The 24,959-nt window shown below is 35.6% G+C and overlaps 1 protein-coding gene and 1 long non-coding RNA gene across 2 annotated transcripts in view; both read right to left on the bottom strand.

Annotated features, from left to right (window-relative positions):
* Nucleotides 1–15,562, bottom strand: part of NEDD4 (NEDD4 E3 ubiquitin protein ligase) — a 43,965-nt gene extending 28,403 nt beyond the window's left edge. The window contains exons 1-2 of the mRNA XM_085303368.1: nucleotides 13,583–15,562; nucleotides 346–396 (exon numbers count right to left, since the gene is read on the bottom strand). Of these exons, the coding sequence (XP_085159494.1) occupies nucleotides 346–396; nucleotides 13,583–15,100 (1,569 nt within the window). The 5' untranslated portion in view covers nucleotides 15,101–15,562. The remainder of the gene's footprint in view (nucleotides 1–345; nucleotides 397–13,582) is intronic.
* A 1,873-nt stretch (nucleotides 15,563–17,435) lies between these two features.
* Nucleotides 17,436–22,569, bottom strand: LOC146596634 (uncharacterized). Its single transcript, XR_014895631.1, has 3 exons — nucleotides 22,556–22,569; nucleotides 19,849–19,902; nucleotides 17,436–17,586 (listed from the first exon to the last, which is right to left on the bottom strand). It is a non-coding gene; the product is annotated as an uncharacterized LOC146596634 (long non-coding RNA).
* Between the last annotated feature and the right edge of the window lie 2,390 nt (nucleotides 22,570–24,959).

The following is a 24,959-nucleotide window of genomic DNA, read 5'->3' as shown; positions in this document are numbered from 1 at the left end:
GAAAGATTTCTAGAAAAAAATAGTATTAAGAAATGTGACAATACTTACAATCTCTTTTTGTCTTTAGAACTATTTCAAATCTTGTATTTTTATTCCTGAAGAAACTAAAAGCACTCCTAACTCTTCTATCAGCAGACAGTAATATCAAATTGCAAGCTACATTATTTTATTTTTGACAAATACTAGCACTAAAAAAAACCAAGAGCAGGAAAATTTACCACTTATATCAGTATGGTTCACTTCCTTAGGTGACTGTAATGCAGTTGCATATAGAATCACTTTTCCTTTTCATGTTAAAAAAACATCTATCTATCTATCTATCTATATATATAGATATACACAAACCGGTAACTGATGAAGAGGAATATCCACTTGCCCAAGAAAATCATCTCGAGTCTAGGGAAAAACAAAAAAATAAAAATAAAATCACTACACATTTGAAATTGCAAAGTGTTTTAAAAACATTGTTCCCAATTCCAATAACACATTAACATTTTCTAAGAATTTGAAGATACACTAAATTAAGACAATAAAACTTGTTCTGACCAGATCAAGTTGATGAATATTCAGTCTTTGACAATTATGCTTTCCTCAAATTTTTTTTTAAACTTCCTTTCCCCCCAGCCCCACCCCTCCTTTTTTTCTTTTAAATCCTATGAACTAGGTATAGTCAAACAACAGAGAGCAGTTCAGTGACAGGACTGAGATCCTCAGTATCCCTAATAGAAATATTGTTTCAAAGAGCAAAAAGTAGAGACATTTCCCTTAACTGTTTCRGTAAAATAATTATCTCAGCATATGTTTAAGCAATTAAATAATTCCATGTCAATCTGAATAATGTTTACTGACCTTCCTATTAAAACTGCCTGACAATTTCCATAAGCCTTGGTAGACATCTAAGGCCTTTATTGAACATTTTGAAATACTGAAAATAGTATAGATATTGTGAAAAGCAAGATTAAGCAACAAACAAGTTTCTTCTACGATTAGACTGTGGCACTGTCAGTTATTCCGGCAGTCCCATGCTTGGCAGCAAAAACTTGAAATCTGCCCCCAACATGCCTGCTGACATCTGAAAATATGCTAAAACTTAAGTTATACCTCTGAAAAATACTGTTGACTTAAACTCTTTGCAGAGTTTAGTTTTAATAGCTAAAATCTAAAAGGTTCTGTCCTTACTTGGGATGTCCAGACTTTTCAAATATATTAATTATGAGCAGACTACAAATGCAGCAGCTTCACAACCTGGCTCTCTCCAATCTACCCTGTGCAGTTTCAAGCTAATGATTGATAATACATTGTAACATTATATGGTATACTTTTTAATCACTGATTTTTGCCTCCCAAGAAATTAAGATTTTGAATAGTCTACATTAGGTAGCTAAGGTAATTTCAGTATTTGCCAGTAGTCACTGCCAACAGCGAAAATACTTTACTTTGAGTTCTTCCCGGACTACTGGAATGCACACCCGAGTTGTTTCAATTTTACTTATGATTTGAAAGCCTTTACAAGCCTTCACAAAGGCAGGAAAATATACTGTATGGGTCATTTAACAAGATAACACAGGGTACAGAAATCTAGCTAAAATCAAACGTCACGAAATTTTAAAAAGGTACGGATGAACCTATGGCATTTTTCAAAAATTCACAATACAAAAAGACTGTAACATTTTTGCATAGGCAGATTAGAGAATCGACGGTCTTTAACAGCATAGCACATGCAGCCTCCAGAGTTCCAGTCTTCCTGATTTTTCCAGCTAGCAAATGATTCAATAACTTGATCTTTCCTAAATCTGTTGGTGTACCACAAACTTTTACTCAAACTCATCACCCGAAGATTTTGATGACCTTCTTCTGAAATGTTCCTGTTACCAGCTTCTGCATCTCACTGAAACATGTTCCCTTTACCTCAATGCAAAGTTGGGTGTTTTACTTGTCTTCTAGCATTATTATTATTATTATTTTAATTTTCAAGCCCAACATTTCAGGGTAATAAAACCCCCCTTCCAAGTCTACCCAATCATTCTGTCTCACTGACAGCAAACTCCATTTTAACATCTCTGACTTTTCAGATATAGGTATTTTTTTTTTCAAGCAGCTCTTCCTCCCTTAACTGTGGTGCCCTTATTCTTTAGGTCTGTGTTTTAAATTTGCCACTTTCATCTTCAGATTGTATATTTACATGGAGAAACATTGCCTCCCATCTGTATGAAATCAACCRACAATGTTACCTTAGAGCTCTGAAATTTTCACATCTCCAAAAAGCATAACTTGGAACTAGACTTCAGAGCTTACCATAAGTGATAACAGGCTAGAAATCTAGAGATATATCATACAGTAAGTTCAATTTCAAGCTATGTATGCCTTGTATTTAGATTTGAGAAAAAAAAAAAAAAAAAAACTTTTAGTTCACAAACGGGTCTGGGAAAAAAAAAAAAAAAAAAAAAACCTACAAAAGCTTTCATACCTGAAGTGCCTGAAGCTTCCTTGAACTACCAAAGGAAAACTCTGTATCATTGAAGACCACAAGCTTCTGGAAAAATATAGCTATCATTTTTGCCTACGGAATTGTTTTAACAATGGCACAGCACRTATCTTAGACATGTCAAAAGGCTTACTATTTGTGAACTGCTTGGCAATCCCCAAGTGGAACATGCCTTTCAAATAAATTACTGGAACGTGGGACAAAAGCCTGCTGCATTTTAGAAAACCGCAGAACATTGTGTTTGTTACCAGCACTATCTTCGCACGGGCCTCTGCTATTCACTTTATTATTATTGCTGTCTCTCCTGCTATTTTTAGTAGAGCTAGCCTCGATAACCAACCTTTAACAGTACTTTCTCCTCCAGTCAGAAAGCAAAATCCTCTAGTGCAGATTTTTGTTGCCCTCCAGACTACTAGCACGCAGATCGGATAGCAGGAACGTGCTTCAGCAACGCGCTGCGACAAGCTGACTAACTGGCTTCAAAGAAGTGCCAAAGCGGCTTCGAAACGGCCCGCACATACACGAACAATTAAATGCCAGCAGAGTCGACCTGTTTGGGTCTCCGTTTCACGAGAGCAGGCATCCCAGCTTCTCCAGAAAAGGCAAGTAGGTCAGTTCTTGTTGCGAACTTCTGATTTCTTGACAGCCAGACAACTCAAACTTTCTGCTTGCCAAAGCAGAAGTGTATAAACCTCAATTAATGATATAGCACACTAACAAAGAGGCCTTTCATATTCCTAATCCCATGGTTTAGTCTATAGAAAGTTATTAAAAACATGTGAGGGGAGACAGCTGCTGTATACAATACATTTAAAGAACTAGTGCAATGCCAGAGTAAATGCTCAGTGAGGAAAACCACCCCCAAAAAAGTAATGCAGACATACTTGAAATCAAAAACTCATTCTCATGTATTTTATTAATTTGTACTTAATAAGCCTGAATAGTTAAGATTTTGAAACTTTTTTGCATTTCCCACCAGAAATTGGAAGTAGATTTTAAACTGCTAATCCACATGCTCATCTCTGTCACTCATTTAAGGGTACTGCTTAAAACCTTGCCTATAATTTATCTGGTTTGAAGATAATTATCTGAATTTAATGCTTTTCTTAATTGCTAGATTCTTCTCAGCACCATTAGAAATAGCTCTTGCATAAGCCCAAGGTGTTAAAATAACATTTTCTCTACCAACTTCTGTGAATAAACAATTTTTTGGTGTTAATACACTAGGYAGAACCTAAATATATTTTCAGTTTTTTCTTAATATTACAGACAGCTAGTTGCACACAAAATTGGTCTTCATGTAGAAATCTACAGCTGTGTGGGAAAATGAGAAAACATACAGCTTTTATTGGAGGGAATATAAAGCATCAATTCAAATTGAAAAAAAAAACAAACAGTGATTCGGACTATCGCTGCTTAAGAAAACAAGAGCTCAACAGATCCCTTATAAACCAACATTCTTCTTGCTTAAACACTCAAACATCAGTGTTAGTTACAAGTTTGATTAAAAAAAAGTATTTTTCTTTTCATGCTGCACTGTGCATATTATTTGGCTCTCAAACTTTAAATCAAGAGAGCTGAGCTCCTTTTCTTCCATAAAATTCTGTCAGCATAAGCTATTCATCACAGGAAAACAAAAGCTTCAGAAAAGTAAAACCGATTATCACATCAAGTGAAGGTCTTTCCAAATTCATGGATTCTAAAAAATAGTTTCCTCTATTGTGTAAAGCAATAAATATCATTTTCCATGGAATGCATTCAAGTTCCAGTTTCCTGTATTTTAAGGGGGAAGAGATGGATGGTGAAGGGAGAATTTTTATCAAGTGTAGGCACTTCTTTTCAATTGCCATTTATAATCAAACCAACAACGATACAGTTGACAACTACTGATATACAGGAACCTACAAGCATTTTTAACCTAGAGAAAACACCTACTGTCAGACAGGCRGCTGCTATGCAAGCCGTGTTTCTGCAGGACCCTCACCCCTGCTGACTGCTCCACGAGCAAGGAGCAGCATAACAAGGCTCAGCAGTTTCACCATCTGGCTCACAGGCAGTATTTAGAATGATCCTGAAGTTATTTTCTCCTAATTCTCACCCACTTCTAAAGATATTTTCAGAGAACTGCTGCTCTATATAGACCAGAGCAAAAATACCATCTGTTCCTATTTATAGCTTATACTTTTTTTTACATAGAATCAGGTTTTTATAGATAACTTCCTTGAAAGTTCATATTTAGTCTACAGTAATTTTGTCATAACATTCTTATGTTGGTCCATTCAATGCTAGCAACTTTGAGAACTTGTGCTAACAAGTCTATTAACAAAGCATTTTCTTTAAGATAATTTTTTACTTTTTTGTGTATACGAGACTACTCATTTCCACATGGGTCACAGGAAGACAAGGCATCTTTTGAAATTACTGAAGCATTCTTAAGGTCAATCTAAACATAGAGCAAGTCAAAAGTTAGTAAAGTATATTCATCAAGAGTTTGAGTTCTATTAGTTTTATGGACAGATGCATCAAATGATCTACTATATAAAGAAAAGAATATTATGTTTTATAGTAAGTCAAGAACCAATCCAAACTTGGACGTCCTGCGACAAACTCACCAACACCAAAAAAAATTCAGAAAACAGTACTAAATATTTTATTAGGTACTATTTTGATAACCTTTTTCTGACAAGTCCATTTACTTTGAAATAGTATTCAAAACATGTAACTTTCGCAACTATTTGTAGGAGATTTTATGGTGAATCTTACAACTGCAACTAAAGTCTGAAAAACAAACCCTCATAGTAACAATTCCAGGCGCAGTTTTACCTTTACTAATTAATGTTATCAAAGCTGAAACATTCAAAAATATAAGCCCTATCAAATGTTCAACTGTGTATCTAATCTTCTCCCTGAAGTGAGAAATGGTGATCAAACCAAGTATGACAGATGTTAGCCACCCTGGCTAATACATGCAGCCAGAGGAGTCAGGACACCATCAATTTTATGTTATTCAGAGCAAGAGGGAATGTAAATAAGATCAAAAATTATGAATAACTTGGTAATCGGAACATCTCAGCGTCATGGTCTCACTCCTAGAAAGTTTGTTAGCAACGCCACGCAGATGCACAGAACTGGGGTAAGCCTTGAAGCTAGGGCTCTGCACACAGCTCAGCCTAGGTATAACCTTAAAGAGCTGGCCCAGACTACAAGCAATAGACCCATTCTACTAGATTTCTGTGAACCCATCCCTACTGCAGGACTGCATATAGTCTTTCGTACTTCACCCCAATCAAAAACCAGGCTGGCAGTTTTCAAAAGCAGTCTTAAATCTACTGTTCTCAGCTACTGCTGCTTCAAAAAATTAACACTGACTCAGGAATTGCCATCATCTCCGCACCCAAGCATCGCTCGCGGTCTCCACCAGCCATAATCCAGCTTTGCATACTCTAGTTCTACACTCTCCCTTACTCTTTTGCCCCTGCTGATCTGAACTGGAAGCCTAACACCAATCTGGTGACCTCTCTCGGCTCCATGCCTATACCAGTCCTAAACATAGCCCACAGATGACCTGGCTCCAGCAGAACTTACTGGTTTGTCTTCAGCTGTGCTATGCTCAAGCTAATAAATCCTATCAGACCTAAACTGATCTGCATGAACTGACCTTGGATGCCTCAACCTCTATGATACACTGCAGCTACAACACAAATAACCCACCCACAATTACTTCTGAGACAAGAGCAGTGTAACAATTTTAGATGAGTTCTATGGCATTTCTTACTAAAGTTACATTATGCTTCCCACAGTAAACATGGTTTCTAGTTGTTTATTTACCAAATGTTAACCACTGTGGATTTATTCTTTTTAAGCTAGGTATTCATCCCAAATCAAACTTATTAGAAATAATAATAATAAATACAGTTAGCTGAGGTAGAATCTCTATTACAGAATAAGTAATGTTCATAATAAATTCTAGAAACCTTTTTCTTTGAAAAGCCCTATTGCTCTCACGTTACTGAACAAGGACTTCTCCCTTAYGCTGAGGGGAGGAGGGGAAAAAGGAGAGGGGAAGGGAAGAAAAACAAATAAATAAATAAATAAATCACAGATTGCCAGAGAAGCCAGGCAGGCTCAAGAGAATTCAGTATCATGTTTCTTCCTAGATTCCTTTTACTGAGTAGCTGTAGTGTCAACATTTGCATTTTAATATGCCCTATCTTCAATGACTCCAATTAAAGCTTGCATATAATTTCAAGTAGGAAYTCAGTGATAGCCTTTGTAAAATCCGTTCTTATGTTCCATTTCATATAGTGGAAAATGGCCCTAGGTCTTATAAACTGCCATGATGGAAAWACAGTGATGTACTGTCTTGGATTATAGATCCATAAACTAACACTGAAATTAGCTACAAACATTTTGCTGGCTGCACTCCCAAATTAGCATGTTCTGTTTGTCAGAGAGAATGAGGAAGAAAGTTCACTTGAAACAGAGAACACTTAACAGAAATGCATGGCAGTCCCCTTCAGACAAGGGTAAAAACAGTTGTAAGCAACCGACTCGCTTGAAAGATGCCAGCCAGTTCTGCTTGCTTGCTCAATCCATGAAATTCATCCACTTCTGGAAGATGAGAAAACACGTGTTGGAACACAGAGGAGAACCCGCAGCCCAGGGCGAYGGGGAACTTTGAAGAGCATTTCTACCATTTGATCCTAGGCTGCTGCAAGGGCCAGACAAGCACCAAATAATGTAATAGTCAGACTAATGCTCTGTGTAGTCTTGCACCCTTTCCCTCGTGATAACAAAGAGCAGATGCTGAAGGAAATAAGAAAAACAGAGCAAGTAAAGAATTACACTTCCCCTRATACACCGTCCAGTTTCTAAGAAACAGTTTAGGGATCTCTTCTTGCTGAGGTTAAAACCCTTACTGAGAATAAAATACCATTTGATGGACCTTTCTTCACGTTATCTAAATTTTTGGATCCATTTATACTTTTTGTACCAACAACATCTTGCAACAGTGAGTGCAAGACACAGAAATTCTCTTGACTAGCGCTGACTGGTGATTTCACTGGGTGTCACCTAGTGCCTGCTGGAGCGGGGGGGGAAGGAGGGGGCCCAATCTCCAGAGGTCCCTTCCAGCCCTACCAATTCTATGGTTCGACAATTCTAGTACTTGTTTCGTAAGAAAGTAAATTCCCTGTTCACATTCACCTCCTCTCAACAATAGTTTTATAAATTCATGTTATATCCATCACTTTTTTTCCTAAGCTGAACAGCCCTAGGTCTATTTAGTGACTCCTCCCTTAAAACTCACTCAATCTTGTCATTCTTTTCTGCGTTCTTCTAGTTCCATTATATATATTTTCTGAAACTRGGTATCCAAAAATACACACAGCATGTGCATATGTGGATTTACACAACTTCATAACGGTGTTTTTAATTTTGTTCCTTTATTCCTTTTCTAATAAATCCTAACCTTCTATTTACTTTTTAACTGCCAACAAGACATTCACAGTGACAGAAAATATTTCCTGACTGGTACTGAAGACTGGTACTATGCATGCATCATTAGCTATTTTTCCTCTGTGTGCATTACTCGGCATATACCAACACTGACTTTCAAACCTCCARCTCTATTGCCTAGTCACTCACTACAAGATATTCTGCAACTTCAAAGCTGACAACTTAATTCTCAGTTTTCTTTTCTATCTTCTAAACAGTTGTTATGCATGAGAACACATTTTTCTCCCTCAGAAATAGTTCTCAAAAATGTCAAGACCTAAGAATTCTTGTCAAGTATTTTCTGAAAATTTGAGTGTCCAGATCATCCATCACTATATACCATTGGCTGGGTGTGAGACATAGCTTCCTTTTATGAAAGCCGTAGTGAATCTCCTTCTTTATAAGCAGAGTGCCATCTGCCTAACTCTATTCAGTGTACTCTTTTTCAAAATGGCCTGTTACAGGAACCTGTAATTCCCTTCATCCCCCTTTGGGTCATTTTAAAATACTGGCATGCTATTTACCACCTTTCCTTCCTTCATTAAAGGAGTCTAATAGATTAATAGATTATTCATTACAGCTAGTATTTCAGCAATTTTACAGCTGAACTTAACTTTTGGGAGTATACCTGCAGGATCTGGKAATTACGTAAAGGACTTTCCTCTTATGGCGTAGTACCTACGCTGACTGATTTCTGTATTACATTTTCTAGGAAATGTTTTTGTTCAGCCTCAAATGTTATTTAATATATAATAAAAAGTAAGAGCTGTAGGTACAAGTTGGTAGATCAATGATCATGGTCTTATATCTGAAAGCTTCCAAGTTATTTGTCTAGTTAGGAGTAAATGCAAGAGTGTCTCTTATCTTTCCTTGAAAGCAAGTTTCACTTTATAACACATTCTTAAGTGTTTACTAGGCCATAGAGATGGCATCATTATAGCTTGTGACTTTATTAAGGAAGCCATCCCTTTCTCTCTCTCACAGTAGATTAAAAGGTCATGAATCAACCAGAAGGATGGTTATTTAAAAATATATATAGCTGTTTCAGGAGTTTTGAAATTAAATATATAATGTTTCAAAGTAAGAAAAAACTCATTGTCTAATGACAAAAATCAAAATTTCTATTAAAATAATCAGATTACTAMTGCAAAGACAACTGCTTTCTTTAGCCTGCTGGCCAAGTAATACATTCTACTTCAACGCTTGTGCAGTGAAAGAACTGATGAGCTGAACTGGGGCTTTTTGGCATTAAAAAAATATATTAGAAACTAGGAGAAAGACAGTGCAAGAGAGGTTATAGCGAGAAGTATTTACAGCAGATTCAGAGGTTAGAGGAAAAACAAAAGAGGATAAATTATGTGGAAATAACTACAAAATAGAATTCACAAACAGCCAACCTTTCACAGCAATTTTTGCTGAAGCCATGAAAATGTTAATCTCCCAGGAAAAACAAGTTTTTATGTGATTTAAGTCTAATCTACTTGCCACCATGATTCTTCAAAAACACACCTCCCCAGTTCTCTTTGACTAAATGGATATATTACAGTGATGGGAAACAGCCCAGGAATATGATCCTTCAAGATATGCAAGACTGAACTAGAGGAAAAATTATTAGGTGCTGAGGTTATCATAGCAAAATGGCAAAAAGAAATGTCAGTTTGCAATTTGCCTTGTACTGTCCACATGATCTTTTTCACTTCATCTGTCTCTGCACAGATTTGGGACACTGATAGCCATACAGCCCCTCTGCTTAAAATATGTAAAGATGGAGATGGCAGGAGATGAGCCACAGTTGTCTTCCCCTTCTCCTTTTTGTCAGTGCAGTGTGCCAAAGCAGAACAGCTGTACATGCCTGCATAGTTGGGAGGGTTGGATCAGGATATTTTGTGAACGAGTTTTGCTAAGACGGAAGCTATACTTTACTTCAAGAGGATGCAAGAGAAGACGACAAYCCTAGCCTAAACACAATCTTGTGATGCAGCACTTATCAGAGGAACGAAGATCTTCCTGATCTTCCTGGTTCTGGTCCCCTCAGCATGTTCGTGTCAGCTTTGGAGCAGGTTAGCAAAAAGACATACCTCCTCAAAACATCACGATCTTTTGTCCAAGTTTAAATGAATTAGATGGCTAATGGTATTCAACACTGCTTCTGCTATCAGTATTGAAAGATTCAAATGGTATCTCCCTTTACAAATACAAATTGTAGAGCTCTGTCCGCAACCTGATGAAAATTGCTTGACAGTTTCAAATGAAAGTTTTCTTCATAGAAGAATGACAATATAAATGTTCTGTACACTACCTCTGAAGATTTCTGCTTTAATATTAGCATATTTCATTCAATAAAGCTTAAGTAAAATTACTTGTAAATACAAGAAAAATACCACAATGCTTCCCTTTGCTTTGTATATACCTTTTTAAAGGTATATGGTTTCTGAAACACACTTTTGCAAGTATATTTCCAATTTTCATATTTTCCAATCAGCAGTGATCATGATCTGGAAGGAATGGCTACCATTAAAAGGAAAATCAACACAATATTATACTTGTGGAAGAAATTAACATTACCATTTTTTAAAAGTATGTTTATGGTCTACAAGAAGTGGAACTGTACTAACTGTTCGTCCTGTCCTCTCTACTACTAAATGCTTGCATATGTACAACATGTAACTTGTTCCCCTACAGACTGCTATCCTGACATCACAGGAGTGAACAAGCAAAGTGCCTTTGATTTAGATTTACTTGTACCCTCAACAAGAAAGTATGCACTGAAAAAAATAACAGAAATGGAAGTAGAGAATCAAGGACAATCTTCAATATCACAATCGTGGACTTTTATACCTCCACCTCCTGCTTTACATAAATGAAATTCCACTATCTACTGCAGAATTCATTCAATATATGTGGGAGTAATACGTGGGCCATCACATCTCCACATTTTTCAACTTAATTAAAAATAATCCACAGCCTGTTGTCACAAAAATGGTGTTTCTCACTAATTTTTGGGAGGTTGATGTCCTTTTTTTGGGGGGAGGGGGGTTGATTTCCCTTTTCTTTTCTTTTTTTTTCTTTTTCAGTCAGCCTTTAACAAGCTGTTGATTATAGAAAGCAGGAAACTTGATATTAGGTGGCTGAAAGCTGGTAGCTAGGCACATAGAAAAGAACGCATAGACCTTTCGCTGCTTCAGACCCTGCAGTCTCTGACCAAAGCACTGATTTGATTTCATGACTGCTCTGTACAGATAGCTGACATTACTAAATGCTACTCCAGTATCAACTTGTTAAATTTGAACCCAGACTCAGCATATCAATATACTAGGCCAGACTAACTGGAGTCAAGAGAAATATTTTGGGAGTTGTTTATTTTTAAATGAGTCACAATACACTAYGATAATTAGCTGGACTATATAATTAAATAATTACCGTAGAACCTATTATATTTGCCACAAAGGCTAATAGAAAATGCAGTAATACAGATCCATTTTCTTCTAGTCAATTGCTGRGCTACTATAGTCAGCTAGGGTTTTTTGATTGGTTTGATGGTAGAGTTTTTATTCTTTCTGACAACATGTTTTAGAGAATATTATACAAAAAACAATTTTACATTAAGATTGAGGGGGCACTTCAGGATTGAAAAGCTCCTGTGCCTATTGTCCTTGAGTAAAGAAGTCTGAAACAAATATATTCCTATAAAATATTTAGTGTTCAGTTTTCTGCATGTTTTTAATCCATATGTAAACACAGTACAAATCCAGCTATTTGCAAAAGAYAGGAAGAATACAGCCTAGATGCAACAATTTGGGACTCAGACATTAGGCTTTTCCCCCTGCCCTCCCCTCCAAATTTGTCTTTCACCTTCTAGCTAGAAGAGRAAATTTTAAGAATTTAAGAAGTTTTGAAAAATGCCTGCAGACTATCACAGTAAAATGTTCTTCCATCATACAAACATGTTATCAAGTGCTTTAAAAGTTAAATCTCCTTTAATTTTATGACAATCCATTGCGAACGTAGCTCCTGGGAACTGAAACATGATTTTCAGTCCATTGTACTGTGAGGTTTTCTGGAAGTGTTTACTAACAAAACTTCGTTTTCCTGAACTGAGATTCTATCTAGTTGGAGTTTATTAAGATTTACCACTCATTATTATATATCAACTGCCATTAAACAATAGTTAGCTGTGCACATTTGCGAGAAATCTACTTAAAGTGCATGACTCGACAGACTTGCCATTTTTCAGTATTCTTTTTTAAAAAGAACTAGATCCAGAGGACTTAAAGTATTTCATAATCTAATTGTGCTTACTGTTGATTTCGTCATCAGATTTACACTTTGATTTGGGGAACAGGAATCCCCAAACAATRTGCACAGTAACTACCTGTGATCATGAAGCTTACGCCAAGATCAAAGTTTCGTAAGAAAAATGCATTTTTCTCTAACTCTTGTTAATCAAAAAGCTAAACAAAACTACAGAGAAGTCAAGAAGTGTGGAATCATCAGACAATGCCTTAAGTAAAGGGAATGACAAACTGAAAATTACAGGACAGTATTTCAAGGTAAGACTACTAGTTTAAAAAGGCACTGTCATAACTACAGATCTTTGGCAGAAAACCCTTTGCTTCTACAAGCAAGTTAAAGGGTAGTAGTGTTGATTCTTGGAAAACRAGGTCGTAATTTCATCAAATCATTTTTATAAATACTGACACGTTTTTATCAGTGTTCAAAATTAAACCAATAATATTCAGATCTTTTTAAAAGTTTTAAGATAACTTCACAAGGATTTAAATCCACCTTTGCTGTGACTTAAGCTATACTACCAATACAAACTGCCTCAAGAGTTAATAAGAGCAAACACATTTCTGAATCTTAGTTGGAAGCGAGTTTCATTATCAAAAAATATATTTAATGTAAGCCTTCTAGACTCAAGTACTGTAATTTGGGCAGCAATGTTGTTGGGAGAGGTATTAAGTTACAGTGTACTGCTCAGGCTGAACTAGTGGTTGGAAGAAAAAAAAGCAGAGGAAACTCTGAAAATTCCTGTGGTTCAGGGTGTATACAGAAACAATGATATTTACAGTTCCTCTGCTCAAATATGACTTATCTTTAATTCTACATAGAGCAAACTGTTCCATAAAGTAAAGCTTATATAAATAAATATAAGAGATACTATAGTAATCTATTGATTTTTACATATTTTATATGTAAATTATTTCAATAGCTATCAAGTTATTGAACATACATTGAACATACAATTTATATACTTAAACTGTATCTAAATTACAGGTGAAGCTTTTCAATTTGAATGTCTAAATAACTAGACAGGAAAATCCCTTCAAGTTCATGTAAACAGGAAACTATGGTATATAATACATCAAATACAGGTATTTCMCTGTAAGAACTATTCACCAAAAGGTACTATAGTCTATAAACAAATTTAAAAAAGCATTATAGATAGCATTAAAGTTAACTTCCTAATAGTGACATTTAGACACATCAGTAAAGTCTTAAATAGTTGGGTTCAAGTCTTCATCATGAAATCCATTATTTTCCACTTAATTTTAATTAGTAAAATACTGTCAAGTTTTTTCTATAAACCACAACACTCACCTTATGGGGCCTCCACAAAGAACTGCTAGACAATTCCCTCTTAGAGGTTCCATATCTTTTCTTAACACCACTTGTTTTTGCTTCATTCCCAGSTTTGAACTGTATGTGCAACTGAGACGTCCTTGCATTTTGACACTTGCATTTTAGACTGGATAAACAGCAAGAAACTTTTTGACACGATCCTTCTAACGAAACACTTCTTTGCAAAAAATGGTGAGTTCTGCTCATCTGTGCKTTTGGTTTTTCTAGTTCATTTATATTGATCTGATATTCTGAATCTGTTTTTGAGGGTAAACATGCAGATGTGCTACGTTCCAGTTTTATATGAGGATATTTTGCACTGGAGTTCAGATTTAACTCCAGACTGCAACAGCCATTAACCATTTCACTACTTGATGCAAATGCTCTTTGAGTGAGATGAACTGAAATACAAGAGAAGCCATCAGATACTTCTTCACAAGTTGCCTGCTCAGAACTATTCAAAATTTGACTTTTGTCCTGTAATGAACTATTCATGTAAAGTGGTCGAACATCTCTAACTTCACCAGAAGAGCAAACTGTTTTAGATAGTCGAAGTCCATTGACTGCTGTTGAAAGGAATCCCTTGGGAATGGTTTGATCTTCTTTTTGCGCCAGCTCAGTAGGAGAAATGAGTAGTTTATGGGACGTTTGATAGACCCCTCTCTGTGGTAGCTGACCCGAGTTTATTGGAGAAGTTGGAGGGGTACTGGAAGGACTCCTAGGGAAGATTACCAATGATGAACAACGTCGCAGTGGAATTTTAGTTTTCTTCTTCACCRACAAAGCATCCTGGTCAAAAGTAGTGTTACTTCTACACAGAGTTTCCTGAGATGAGCTGTTCCTACACGGTTTACATTTGTTTGTTATGTTTCTATACGAAGAGTTGCCATATACAACATTATTATAGAAAGTACCATCACCTATTGAAGGAGTACAACTACTACTGTCGCTGATGATACTGTTGGTATACGAACCTCCATCACTTGTGGTACTTGTGCACGATCCATAGTCACTGCCAGCACTACTGCAGGATCCATTGTCACTGGCTGCGATACTGCCGAGACTGCCATTGCACACAGCGGTACTGCTCAGATGGCCATCATTAGATCGATGATCAACCACAGTTCGAGCGCCACAGTTTCCTTCATTACCAATACTGATGAATGAAGTGTCTTCACTAGTAGCTACACCATCACCAGGCTGAAAACATCCACTATGCTTTCTCGACTGCAGAGAAATGTGCAGTGAAGTGCTCCTTTTTTTTTGTAATGAAGAAAGAGTTGCATTTTCTTGTTGATTAATTATTTCCTGCATTATAGGTGCATAGGCAACTTGTCTAGGAGTTGGCTTAAGTTGTACAATATTAGGTGCAGAGTTCTGTGAAGGGTTTTTGAAGTACATGAGATTGTTACTATCCAAAACATCTTCAGAGGTTTCTGATAATGGATCCGTATTGCTTCTCTTGGTCGCAAAATGCAATCTTAACTGTCGTGCCATTTGTTCTCATTTCCATGCATGTTAGCAAATGAAAACCACAAAGATCCTTCAGCATAAAGGCTGCAGACAGTTGCACAGAGCATAGATCTAGCACATTACAAGAGTAAAAGCTCATAAAAGTTGCAGTCTTTATCCTAATTTCAACAAAATACTAGTGAGGAGGGGAGGGTGGAAAAAGTACCTCTTGAAATAAGTCAGCCATTCGTTGAACTGCAGGTTTCTGGACCGTCTTTGACTGCTTGTAGTCAGAAAATATTCATTTACAAAGCACTTACATTCCAACGACCTCAGCTGCAACACACTGACAAACACTGCTGACCTTGTTTCAATTTTACCTTCGGTAATTTGCATAAATGCATACAATAATAAACTCCTAGTACTTCAAGTTTAAAACAGCAACTCCTGCTGCAGCTGCGCTAGCTGAGTCAATGTGTCCGTACTTTCCTCAGCAGCGTATGACTACTAATATTTTTACCCATAGGTTTAGAATTACAGGAAGTTGGTAGGAATGAAGTCCCATATAATTGAGTATCAAGCCCAGGATTGAATTTCCAAATAGTAACCATGCTAGCAAACTGCTGAGGTCTGAATTACGTATAAACCAGTGAAATAAGCCTCATCCCTTAAAAAAAATATTTTTCTATGCTATTTAAATAAAATCTGCAAAAAATAAGCATCTCATAAGCTAAACGTTGTTAAGTAATCGCTCTTCATACAGATTTGCACAYAGTAGAAACCTCTCCTGTCAACTGTTTAATATTTTTCAGTACAATGCAACTGAATTAGAACCACAACAATTATTCTGATTAATAATTCAGTCCTTATTTTCAGCCTACCACTTTAAATAATGTATTTTAAAGCTTTTTCCAAACTAAAGTTGCTAATGGTAGAAAGAAATAAAATTCTTACACTCCAAACTGAACTACCTGAAATTGTTTGCTGGAAGTCCACAATAAATGGACATCCACTAGAATTAGATTTGGCATGCAAATATACGACTAGCTACACAAACTTTGAAACACAGATGAAAATCATATAAGATAAATGTTTACTAAGCACAATCACAGGAAAAAGCTGTCCTATATGGTTTATTACAGACAAACAGCTAACTACTGTGGAATTTTTTTTTTTAAATAAAGTGATTGGCATTCAAAGAAATTAATATACTGTCAACTCTTGTATGAGTAAGAGGACTGAGAATTCCTCCAAATGTATTAGTGTCTCATTGTCTGAGAAGGTCCTTTGCTGGCACCTAGTGGGACTTTTGAAAAAAGACAATCTTGCTGTTAAGTGTTGGGTTGTTTTTTTTTTTTTTTTTTTTTTTTTTTTAAAAAAAGAAACAAGCATTCAGTTATGAACATACTTTTCAATACAGAAGCCATATACGATGCAGTACTAAACTCTACCACACTAACATGAAATTACTTACTGCTACTGGAAAAGCGCAAACAGAAGAGAACACTAGACCATTTATACTTTTATAGGTCATACTACTGGGTATTTTTTTCCTGCTCCATATTTACTTAACCTTTACTGTATGTTAAGCTAGAATGCTAGAATTAACATTTATACCTCCTTCCCAAATAACAGCCAAGAGTCAAACTCATGGAACTTTGTTTGCAAGCAACAAATTTGTTTTCTAATTACACTCCAGGGCTTACTTAACCTCCTTTACTTGAATTCCATTATTGGAGTGCAGCAGTAAAGGAATACTAGCTTATTCATAAAAAGCCAACAAATACAATAGCTCATCTATTTCATTACATGTTGCCACCTGGACTTCTTCAAATATTACAAAAAGGCAGGGGGAAGAGGGAAGGAAAGTAAAAAGTCAAAAAGATTTTTGGTTACAATTTCAAAAAACTACATTTGAATTCCAAGCACCGTATTAGAAAATAAAACCAAAAACTTTAAGATATGCAAGAAAAAGAGGAAACAATGCATTTCTTAAGTTCCTTTTCTCTCCAACAAATTTATTAGTAGCATAGTTTCTTAGATTTTAGTTTAATATACAATAAATTGCAATCACTTTATTAGAGATACTGCTTTTAGTAGAAGGAAACAACATCTCCCCACTGTCCACTGGGGATAATCTGAAGTGTTCTTCCAATTTTGCTCAAGATACTTACATAAATTATACTTAGATAAACGATAGATTTCAGTAACTCAGAGTTCAGATTTAAGTCAGATTTCTCAATATGTCACTTCTTTCACTATAAATCTACAGGTACAGCCAGCCAACTAGTTTTCTTAGTTTAACATGGCTTTCCAATACAAATTCCTGTATTTCTGAATCAGTGTTGAGATTAAAAAAATAGCCCTAATGAAATCTTGACATCATTAATTACTTCAATATCATTAATATAGTTTTTGGAACTTACCACACRTCTTTATATTTCAAATGATTGTAAGACTGGAAATGATAGCAAGAATCCAGTAACCATGGGCTCCAGTGGCCTATCTCCTCAGTGGTATCACTGCCCTTCCTAGTGGAGAGATTTTTCTAATGCATTTTTAAAGACTACCTTAACTGAGGACTCCAAAGGCCTTTATTCTGTTAGGGGTTTGCAACAAGTCAGTGGAAACATTTACCRTTCTCTTACTAAATCTGATCCAAGCTAGGTAATCTTTGAAGGGCTTTGAGTCCTTACAGGAAGATTTTAAAACTCCATCTGTTGGTGATATAACCAACGCAACAGACTTTGAACTTAAGACTGCCTTCAAAAAAGATGAGTTTTGAGCCTACCTTTCAAGAAGGCAACTTTTCTTAAAAACAAAAGAGGTATTTCAAAATTCAATTTCTCTCACAAAATTACAGGGAATAAATGCACTCAGGATGAAATTCTAAGAAAAGGATAGAATCTGTAGGGAGGGAAGTCTCACAAATGGAGGAGCATTCCAGCTGTATCCACTCACCTGCATATGAGTTTAAACAGCCATTCAATTAACACCTACTAAAGCATACTAAAATCATAGAAGATGAAACACCCTTTGATCATAGCTGCACATCCTAATGAAGGAGTGTGAGGCACCTTTGACTTCTGGTAGCTGAACACAAACTAACAGAACTAGAGGAGCTTCTCCATCCCCAACAATCACAGCTAAAGCAGCTACTTTACTGGTTTAAAAGAGTTTTCAAAAGATACTTGAGACGGAAGTGTGATGCTTCATTACCCAGAGTACAGGCTAAAGGAGAACAATTCAAAGAATGAGGAAACTGAAAAGATGAARAACGTAGGGGCTATTGTAGAATTAAAAATGATTGATCAGCTTCTGCCATTTTGGTATCGGACAACAAGGCACTGTTTCCAATTGATGCTAATAACAAGTTCTATTAGTTCCTCTACCATAAACGAACAAGTCAAGCAGCTTTTTTTTCCCTCTAGATTAGAAAGAGAACGCTAAGGAATTCTTTTGGTGGAAATCACATAGAAAGCATTGGTCTTCCTTCCCAAAATTTGAAGGAATTTGACTTTCTAATCATACCTCCTATGTTCTAGGGGACAGGARTGATGTCTCAATGACTAACAGACAAAATACTTTGATCGGATAAAGAATATACTGTAGCTCCTACTGTTGCCTTGAGAAGAACATCTGAGCATCTTAACAAATCATATTTAATTTGCCATATCAAGCACTGTTACTACTACCTTCCTTGAAACTTGCTTTTAAAATAAAGCATCATCATATTTAAATACCTGGGACAGGTAGCATCAAAACCAGTCAACAGGTACATGCTTTGGGGACAGAGTTGCCTATAAGCAAAAAATAAGCATCTTCCTTCTTAAATCTAATTTTCTAGACAGTTTGTACTTATGTTTATAGACATTTTCCCTCTCCAACAAAACAGCGGCTCCGTAAAAGGTACAATGGATTACTGAATCTATGTAGCTAGCACTAAAACAGGTTTTTCATAGTCAACACACCCTTCAGGCACAGAGRGATCCTGTAAAATAGCTATCAGAGCAAGACTGTGTTAAGAGTACAAACTAAAGACCACTCAATCTTACGCAATATTCCCAGACTATCACAGAATAAAAAGGTGTATTACCTCTCCAGCAAGAGGGAATGTTTGACTGCTAAGTGGCCCCAGGATCCAACCGTCACAATCATATTGCACCACCCTTACTCATTTACAGGAGAACATAGAGAGATAAGCAGCAGACATCTTCACATAGAAGGTGACAGCATGGTCAGAGAAGGAGTTATGATCTCTCTGAGAAAACAGATACACAATCTATCCTAACTGATGACCTCCTGTTCAAAGGCTGACCTTCCAGGTCAGCATCCACTGCCCTCTTGCTGGATTTTCAAACAAACGCACACACACTCTTTTATGCTATTCCTCGTATTTAGAAGAAGCTTCTCACACACATACTGAGCTATTTGCATTCTTAGTATTATTATGTTTGTAGTAAAAATGAGAATTCAGTGCACAGCTTTCAAAAATCACTGAAGGAGTTGACCATATTATTTGGGAAGCAACATAAAGGAATGACTTTTTACAAGTTAAAGCAAGTTAAAAGTTAAGCAGTAGTAATATTGCTTCAGAGAATCACAAAGTGCGTTAATGTCAGATAAGTAACTGAGTCAGATGCACCTTTGATTTTTTTAAACGTTAAAAAATTGTTATTTTAATCTTTTAAATGTTTAATTAAAATTAAACATTTTAATATATGTTGCATTCAGATGAACTTATTTTCACTCAAGTCTTTAACAAATAGCAGTATCAATGCAAAAGGACCTACCAAACGGTTTTCATCAAACACTTCGAAAAGTAGTCTGTGTTTCTGAGGATTAACCTAGGAAAAAAAAAGATGTTAATTATCAGTGAAAAATATGTGGTAAATCCCAGCATTTGTCTTATTTAGCAAGATGTCCAAGTTTATACGGGGGAGTACACATAAGACTAATAAAAACGCAAAATTAAAAAYGACCATTTCTCATAGAACTTGCTAAGTGAACTCAGGACTATAACTGACAATATAACTTTACTTTTACAAAAATAATCCATCAAATCCATATTCTGCAAGATGAGCATTTTCAATTGCCTATTGGTATACACTCTTGTCTCCATGTTCCTCACAGGCAGTATTTGTCCCAACAAAGTTTAAAAGCTGTCTCAGATGTTAGATGTATATATGTTTACATGCTACATGCCACATGTTTAAAGCAATAARCAGTCAAAATTTCAAAGTGGTAAGAAAAGAGTAGAAAAAGCATGCTAATCCTCAAAGAGGCATAGCTACTACGCATTTTAATTTTTTTCTTGACTATAGTAATAAGTGTTCCTGCTTAGGAGTTATTTTAATTACAGAATAAAAGACTGCTCTMCTATACTGAATACAAGAACAGCTTTACAGCGGTCAAGAATTGCTGCTCACAGAGAGCAGGTTAYGTGAAAATTTATAATACGTAGTAGAGGATGTCTGATATTTGATAAAGAMTCTTTTTCCTTTGAATGCTTAAACAAACCCTTGCTGACAAAGATAAAATACTTGATCTATTTTGACTCTAAGTAGAAATGAGCTATCCTTTATTTAACATATGAAGATAACTTAAGTTTCCAAATTGCATAAAACAGAYTTCTATAATTAAAGTAACTGAATGATCTTGGCATCTAAATTATAAATCTGATTTTTGAGCAATTGCATCTCAGAGTGTATGCAAGTGTATCCTTTTAACTAGGATCATAGAACATGGTAGGGGTCCAAAAGGATCTTGGTAACTGTTCTTAGAGTAATAAAGCATCATAGCATGAAACTGGAATTCTTTAAATCAGTAATCCAATAATCCCGAAAAATGAAACAAAATGAAGATTAGTGCTTCCATCCAAGACAGAAAAAAGCATTCCAGTGAAGAGTGTATCTCTTAAGAGAGTTCTTTTCTAATTACACCATCAACATGGGTCTTGAAAAAACAAGTGTTGTTATAAAGAAGGAAAAAAGACTGTGCATCTTACTGAAAGAATGGGGAGAATATAGATTACTCTGTTCAAGATAGATATCTTTGAATTGCATCATACCACTATTAGAGAATCTAAGCTACACTGAATTAAACACACAACATATCATATTAATGGACCAAATATTGCTTAGTGAAAAAAATCTCATAAAAATTAAGTGAGACAATATAAATAAACTGGACTGATAGTAGAATGGATCTCTTGATGAATGATCATGTGATGTGGTTCAGCATTTTAATCAAAGTATAAAATGTAAAAACATTTCTTTTAAATTTTCCAAATGGAAGACTAGGAAACTACAAGTTGATTTTCTGTATAAGATTTAAATCCAGTGTTTTAACTCAATCTACCAAACTACAGTTTAATATGGCCAAGTTCAACACAATACGGATGAGAATAAAGAACAAATGTCATCTACATAGAAAAGACAACTAAAATTGGTGATTCAGTAAAGCAATGAAAAAAACACCACAGATAAATGTTTCAATATAAGTCTTAGTATAATGCTGTAGCAAAGAACTAAAACAATTCTCAGCCAAAAAGAAAATATCAAAAAAAAAAAAGATGATCTTTTTTCTTCCTTACGCAATACTAACAAAAAGAAAGCAGATGCTACCCCTAAGCATCAAGAAAGAGAAAGTAATATTAGGGGGAGTTCAAAAGAGAGCAACTAAAGTGAAAAAAGAGGATCAAAACAATCTCAAGGGTGCAAGACTTAAAGAGTTTAATCTGGTTAGGTAATCAAATGGAAAAAACTAACAACACTAATCACTTTCTACAGGTATTCATACACGTAAAGATATCAGATATTACAGCTTTTTAATGCTGCAGAAAACAGCATAAAAAAATCAGTGACTGGTTGCTGATGTTACACATCAGCTTGTACAAATTCAGTTATGAAATAAATTTCAAGATACAAGAGAAATTCACCATCACTTTGAGTCTCAGAACCTAGCTTTGTTAAACGTGCACAGATTCTGAGAGAGAAGCCAGAGCCTGCGCGTAGGCTGGGTTACACTGCACGAGCGTTCACCTTGTACAGAGGGTCCTCAAGTCCCTGCAATTCTGAACACCACAGTCCACAYCCAGCCAACATGCTCACTGGCTGTCAGAGCCAGACCAGAGTTAAATAGCAAATCTACATCTTGCTCCTAAACAATGGTAGGTTGAGTGTAATGCCACATTCACTCTGCAACACACCTGTATCAAAATGGATGAAACAAAATTGGTGCTATCCCAAAACTGTYTGATTATTCTCTGAATGCTCAAAAACATCAGCAAGGATTAAGAAGATGGTAAGATTTTTTTTTGTGCTAGAATTTTAAGTTTTAACACTCACAAATGTATTTCCATGGAAAGTAATGTGTAAGCATTTGAACATTAATTATAAAGACTGCATTGCTGATTTTAACCTCAAGGAAGTGAGGAAGTATTTTTTCTAATATGTTAATATTCAACATATATAGTAATATTTTAAAATATATACTTACTCTAAATAAGAGTTCTTCATTCCACTTTGGATTTAAGGACTATATAAGGGGGAAAAAAAGACAGCACTGGTTACACTGACAGTTCAGTACTGGTACTACTTCACATTTTACATCTATTTCCTCCTGTGTAATAATCYACTTAAACAGCATAAAGCTCCTGTCATTTTTATCTTCAAAAGCAAAATTAAGCTTTTGTACTTTTTAATACAGTGCTGAAAGATGACAATTTATGCAAGTACGACCAGATTTTGGCTAATGCCATGGATGTAGAAAAAGCTTAATAATACAATCCAAAACAGTTAACTTACGGTAYGTCTTCAGTAATAGCCATTGCTTTCTCCCGAGTTCAGGTGCCCTCGCTACCAACACTGCTTACCTGCAAGCACCATTAATCCTGAAATWATGAGCTCTCTTTGCAAAGGCCAAATCTCAACCATGTAATCTAGCCAGACTATACATAGGTGGACTAAACACAGCATCACCTTTTCCACCAAATATTTCTCACAAGTTGGGTTATTAAAAAAAAAAAAAAAATGATGCTTTGAGCCCTCATTACAGTGAAACTAACAGTCATCAACACGAACAGAAAGAGCACGGGTCATCTCACAATATAAGCCACAGACACTATCCAAGATCCAAATGGTTATTTGGAAGAGTGTTTTCCCTCTCATGTACCTAGTTTTCTTAGTTGACACTTAGCTGAAACTATCAGTACTAACAACGGCTTTTCCCTGAAGGTATTCTATAGAAAACAGCAGTATCAAGTTCAAATGAAGTAAGCAATTTGATGATGAAGAGAGATAACAACCTCTTTCTGTGTAAATTCACATCATTAAAGATCTAAGATGGTCAGAACAATCCAGTATTTCCATGACTGGTTTAGGTCTGAATCAGTACTCACCTCACCCTCCTTAATGTTTCTCTACCTTTCACTAATAAATTATTGAAAGGAAGATACTAAAGCAATGCCATAAACAGAGGATCAAGTTAAATCATGGAATGTTTTCCACGTCCTTTCACTCAAGAGGTACATTAGGCATGTTTTTCACAACCCGCAATGAACAAAAATAAAAAGGCTAACCTTTCTAATAGTTTTCGTTTGAATGCTGGTAAGAACTCCATTCACAGGATCGTATACCGTCACTTTCACATACGGGTCACTAGCAAAAAAGATAGGAAGTTGTTAGATATCCTTTTTGTTACCATTATTAGCAGCTGAGTTTRAGAATGCTTAAATTAATAGAAACCATGAAATTTGGAGTTCCAAGTACTTTTTGAACATCTTAAGTGCTTATACCTAACAAATATTTTCTAAATAGTTTGAGGTAACAACTAACCTGATTATTGTTATTAGCTATGTCCATACTAGTTACGCCATTTTATATTCTGTATATCACTGCAAACCTAATGCCTTTCTATAAGACATACATGACAATTTTCAGCTGTGAATGAAAAAGCTTGAAAAATTAAGGCTTTGGTTTTTAATTAAAAAAAAATTTTAAATATCTGAAATTTGAAATACTCCTAAATCATACATGCAATATTTTTTATTTAAATGTGTATCAGTTTCACAGAGTTTAATTGAGTTTTCCTAATGAAGGTGTCTAATAAGGTTGCTTTAAACAGCCCACTGCCTCTATTTTTTCCTTCCTGTGCTACAAGAAGCAACAGATTATATGAATCTGCTTTTCACGAGTAGATACAAGCCATTAAATTGATCACAAAAGCTAGGAACACAAGTGATTACAGCCCTTAACCATATAGCAAAGGAGCTTACAGTTATTGCATATTTAAGTTATGAGAAAATTTGTCCTATTTTTCTTAAAAGTAAAAAGTTCATATGTGAAAAACAAAATTGAAAGATCTCCCAGCTAAGGGAAAATACAAATATCACATGAGAATTTTTCTCATGCTAAACTGATGTCACATATAACAACAATATTGCTAGTGCTAAAATAACAGCATTCCTGTACATGTGCCAGAACAGCTGACAGTAGCACTAGTACTATATCCATTAGTACTTCTAAACCCTCTGTATATGGGCCAGGAGAAAAGGGAATTTCACTACAAGCTGCACGTTGCCACTTGCCAATTCAACAAGATCCTGCAAAGCATTTCAATTATGAAGTCTGAGCTTTATTGCAGTTAACGTTTTAAACTACTTTGACTGTTTCTTCCTTTATAGATTGTTAACTTCTATATTTGTGCGTATCAAGAGCCTGCAGCCACTGGCACGGTTTACCATATCTGTAGAAGTGGTGGATGCTGTTCCTCTGCATATAAATTGAGTTGAAACAGTCTTATTTCCACCAGYGTTTAGTGTTGTGTTAATTTCAAATCTTTAAAACACAGATGGAACAAAACTTAGTTTACAGGCATTTACAGCTAGTTCTTCTGAACTATT

Source organism: Rhea americana, unplaced genomic scaffold (genome assembly GCF_003343005.1).
Source record: "Rhea americana isolate MKP2758 unplaced genomic scaffold, rheAme1 scaffold_2, whole genome shotgun sequence".
Classification (NCBI taxonomy): domain Eukaryota; kingdom Metazoa; phylum Chordata; class Aves; order Rheiformes; family Rheidae; genus Rhea; species Rhea americana.
Note: the sequence above shows the minus strand (reverse complement) of the source record. Positions and strands in the feature narration are given on the sequence as shown.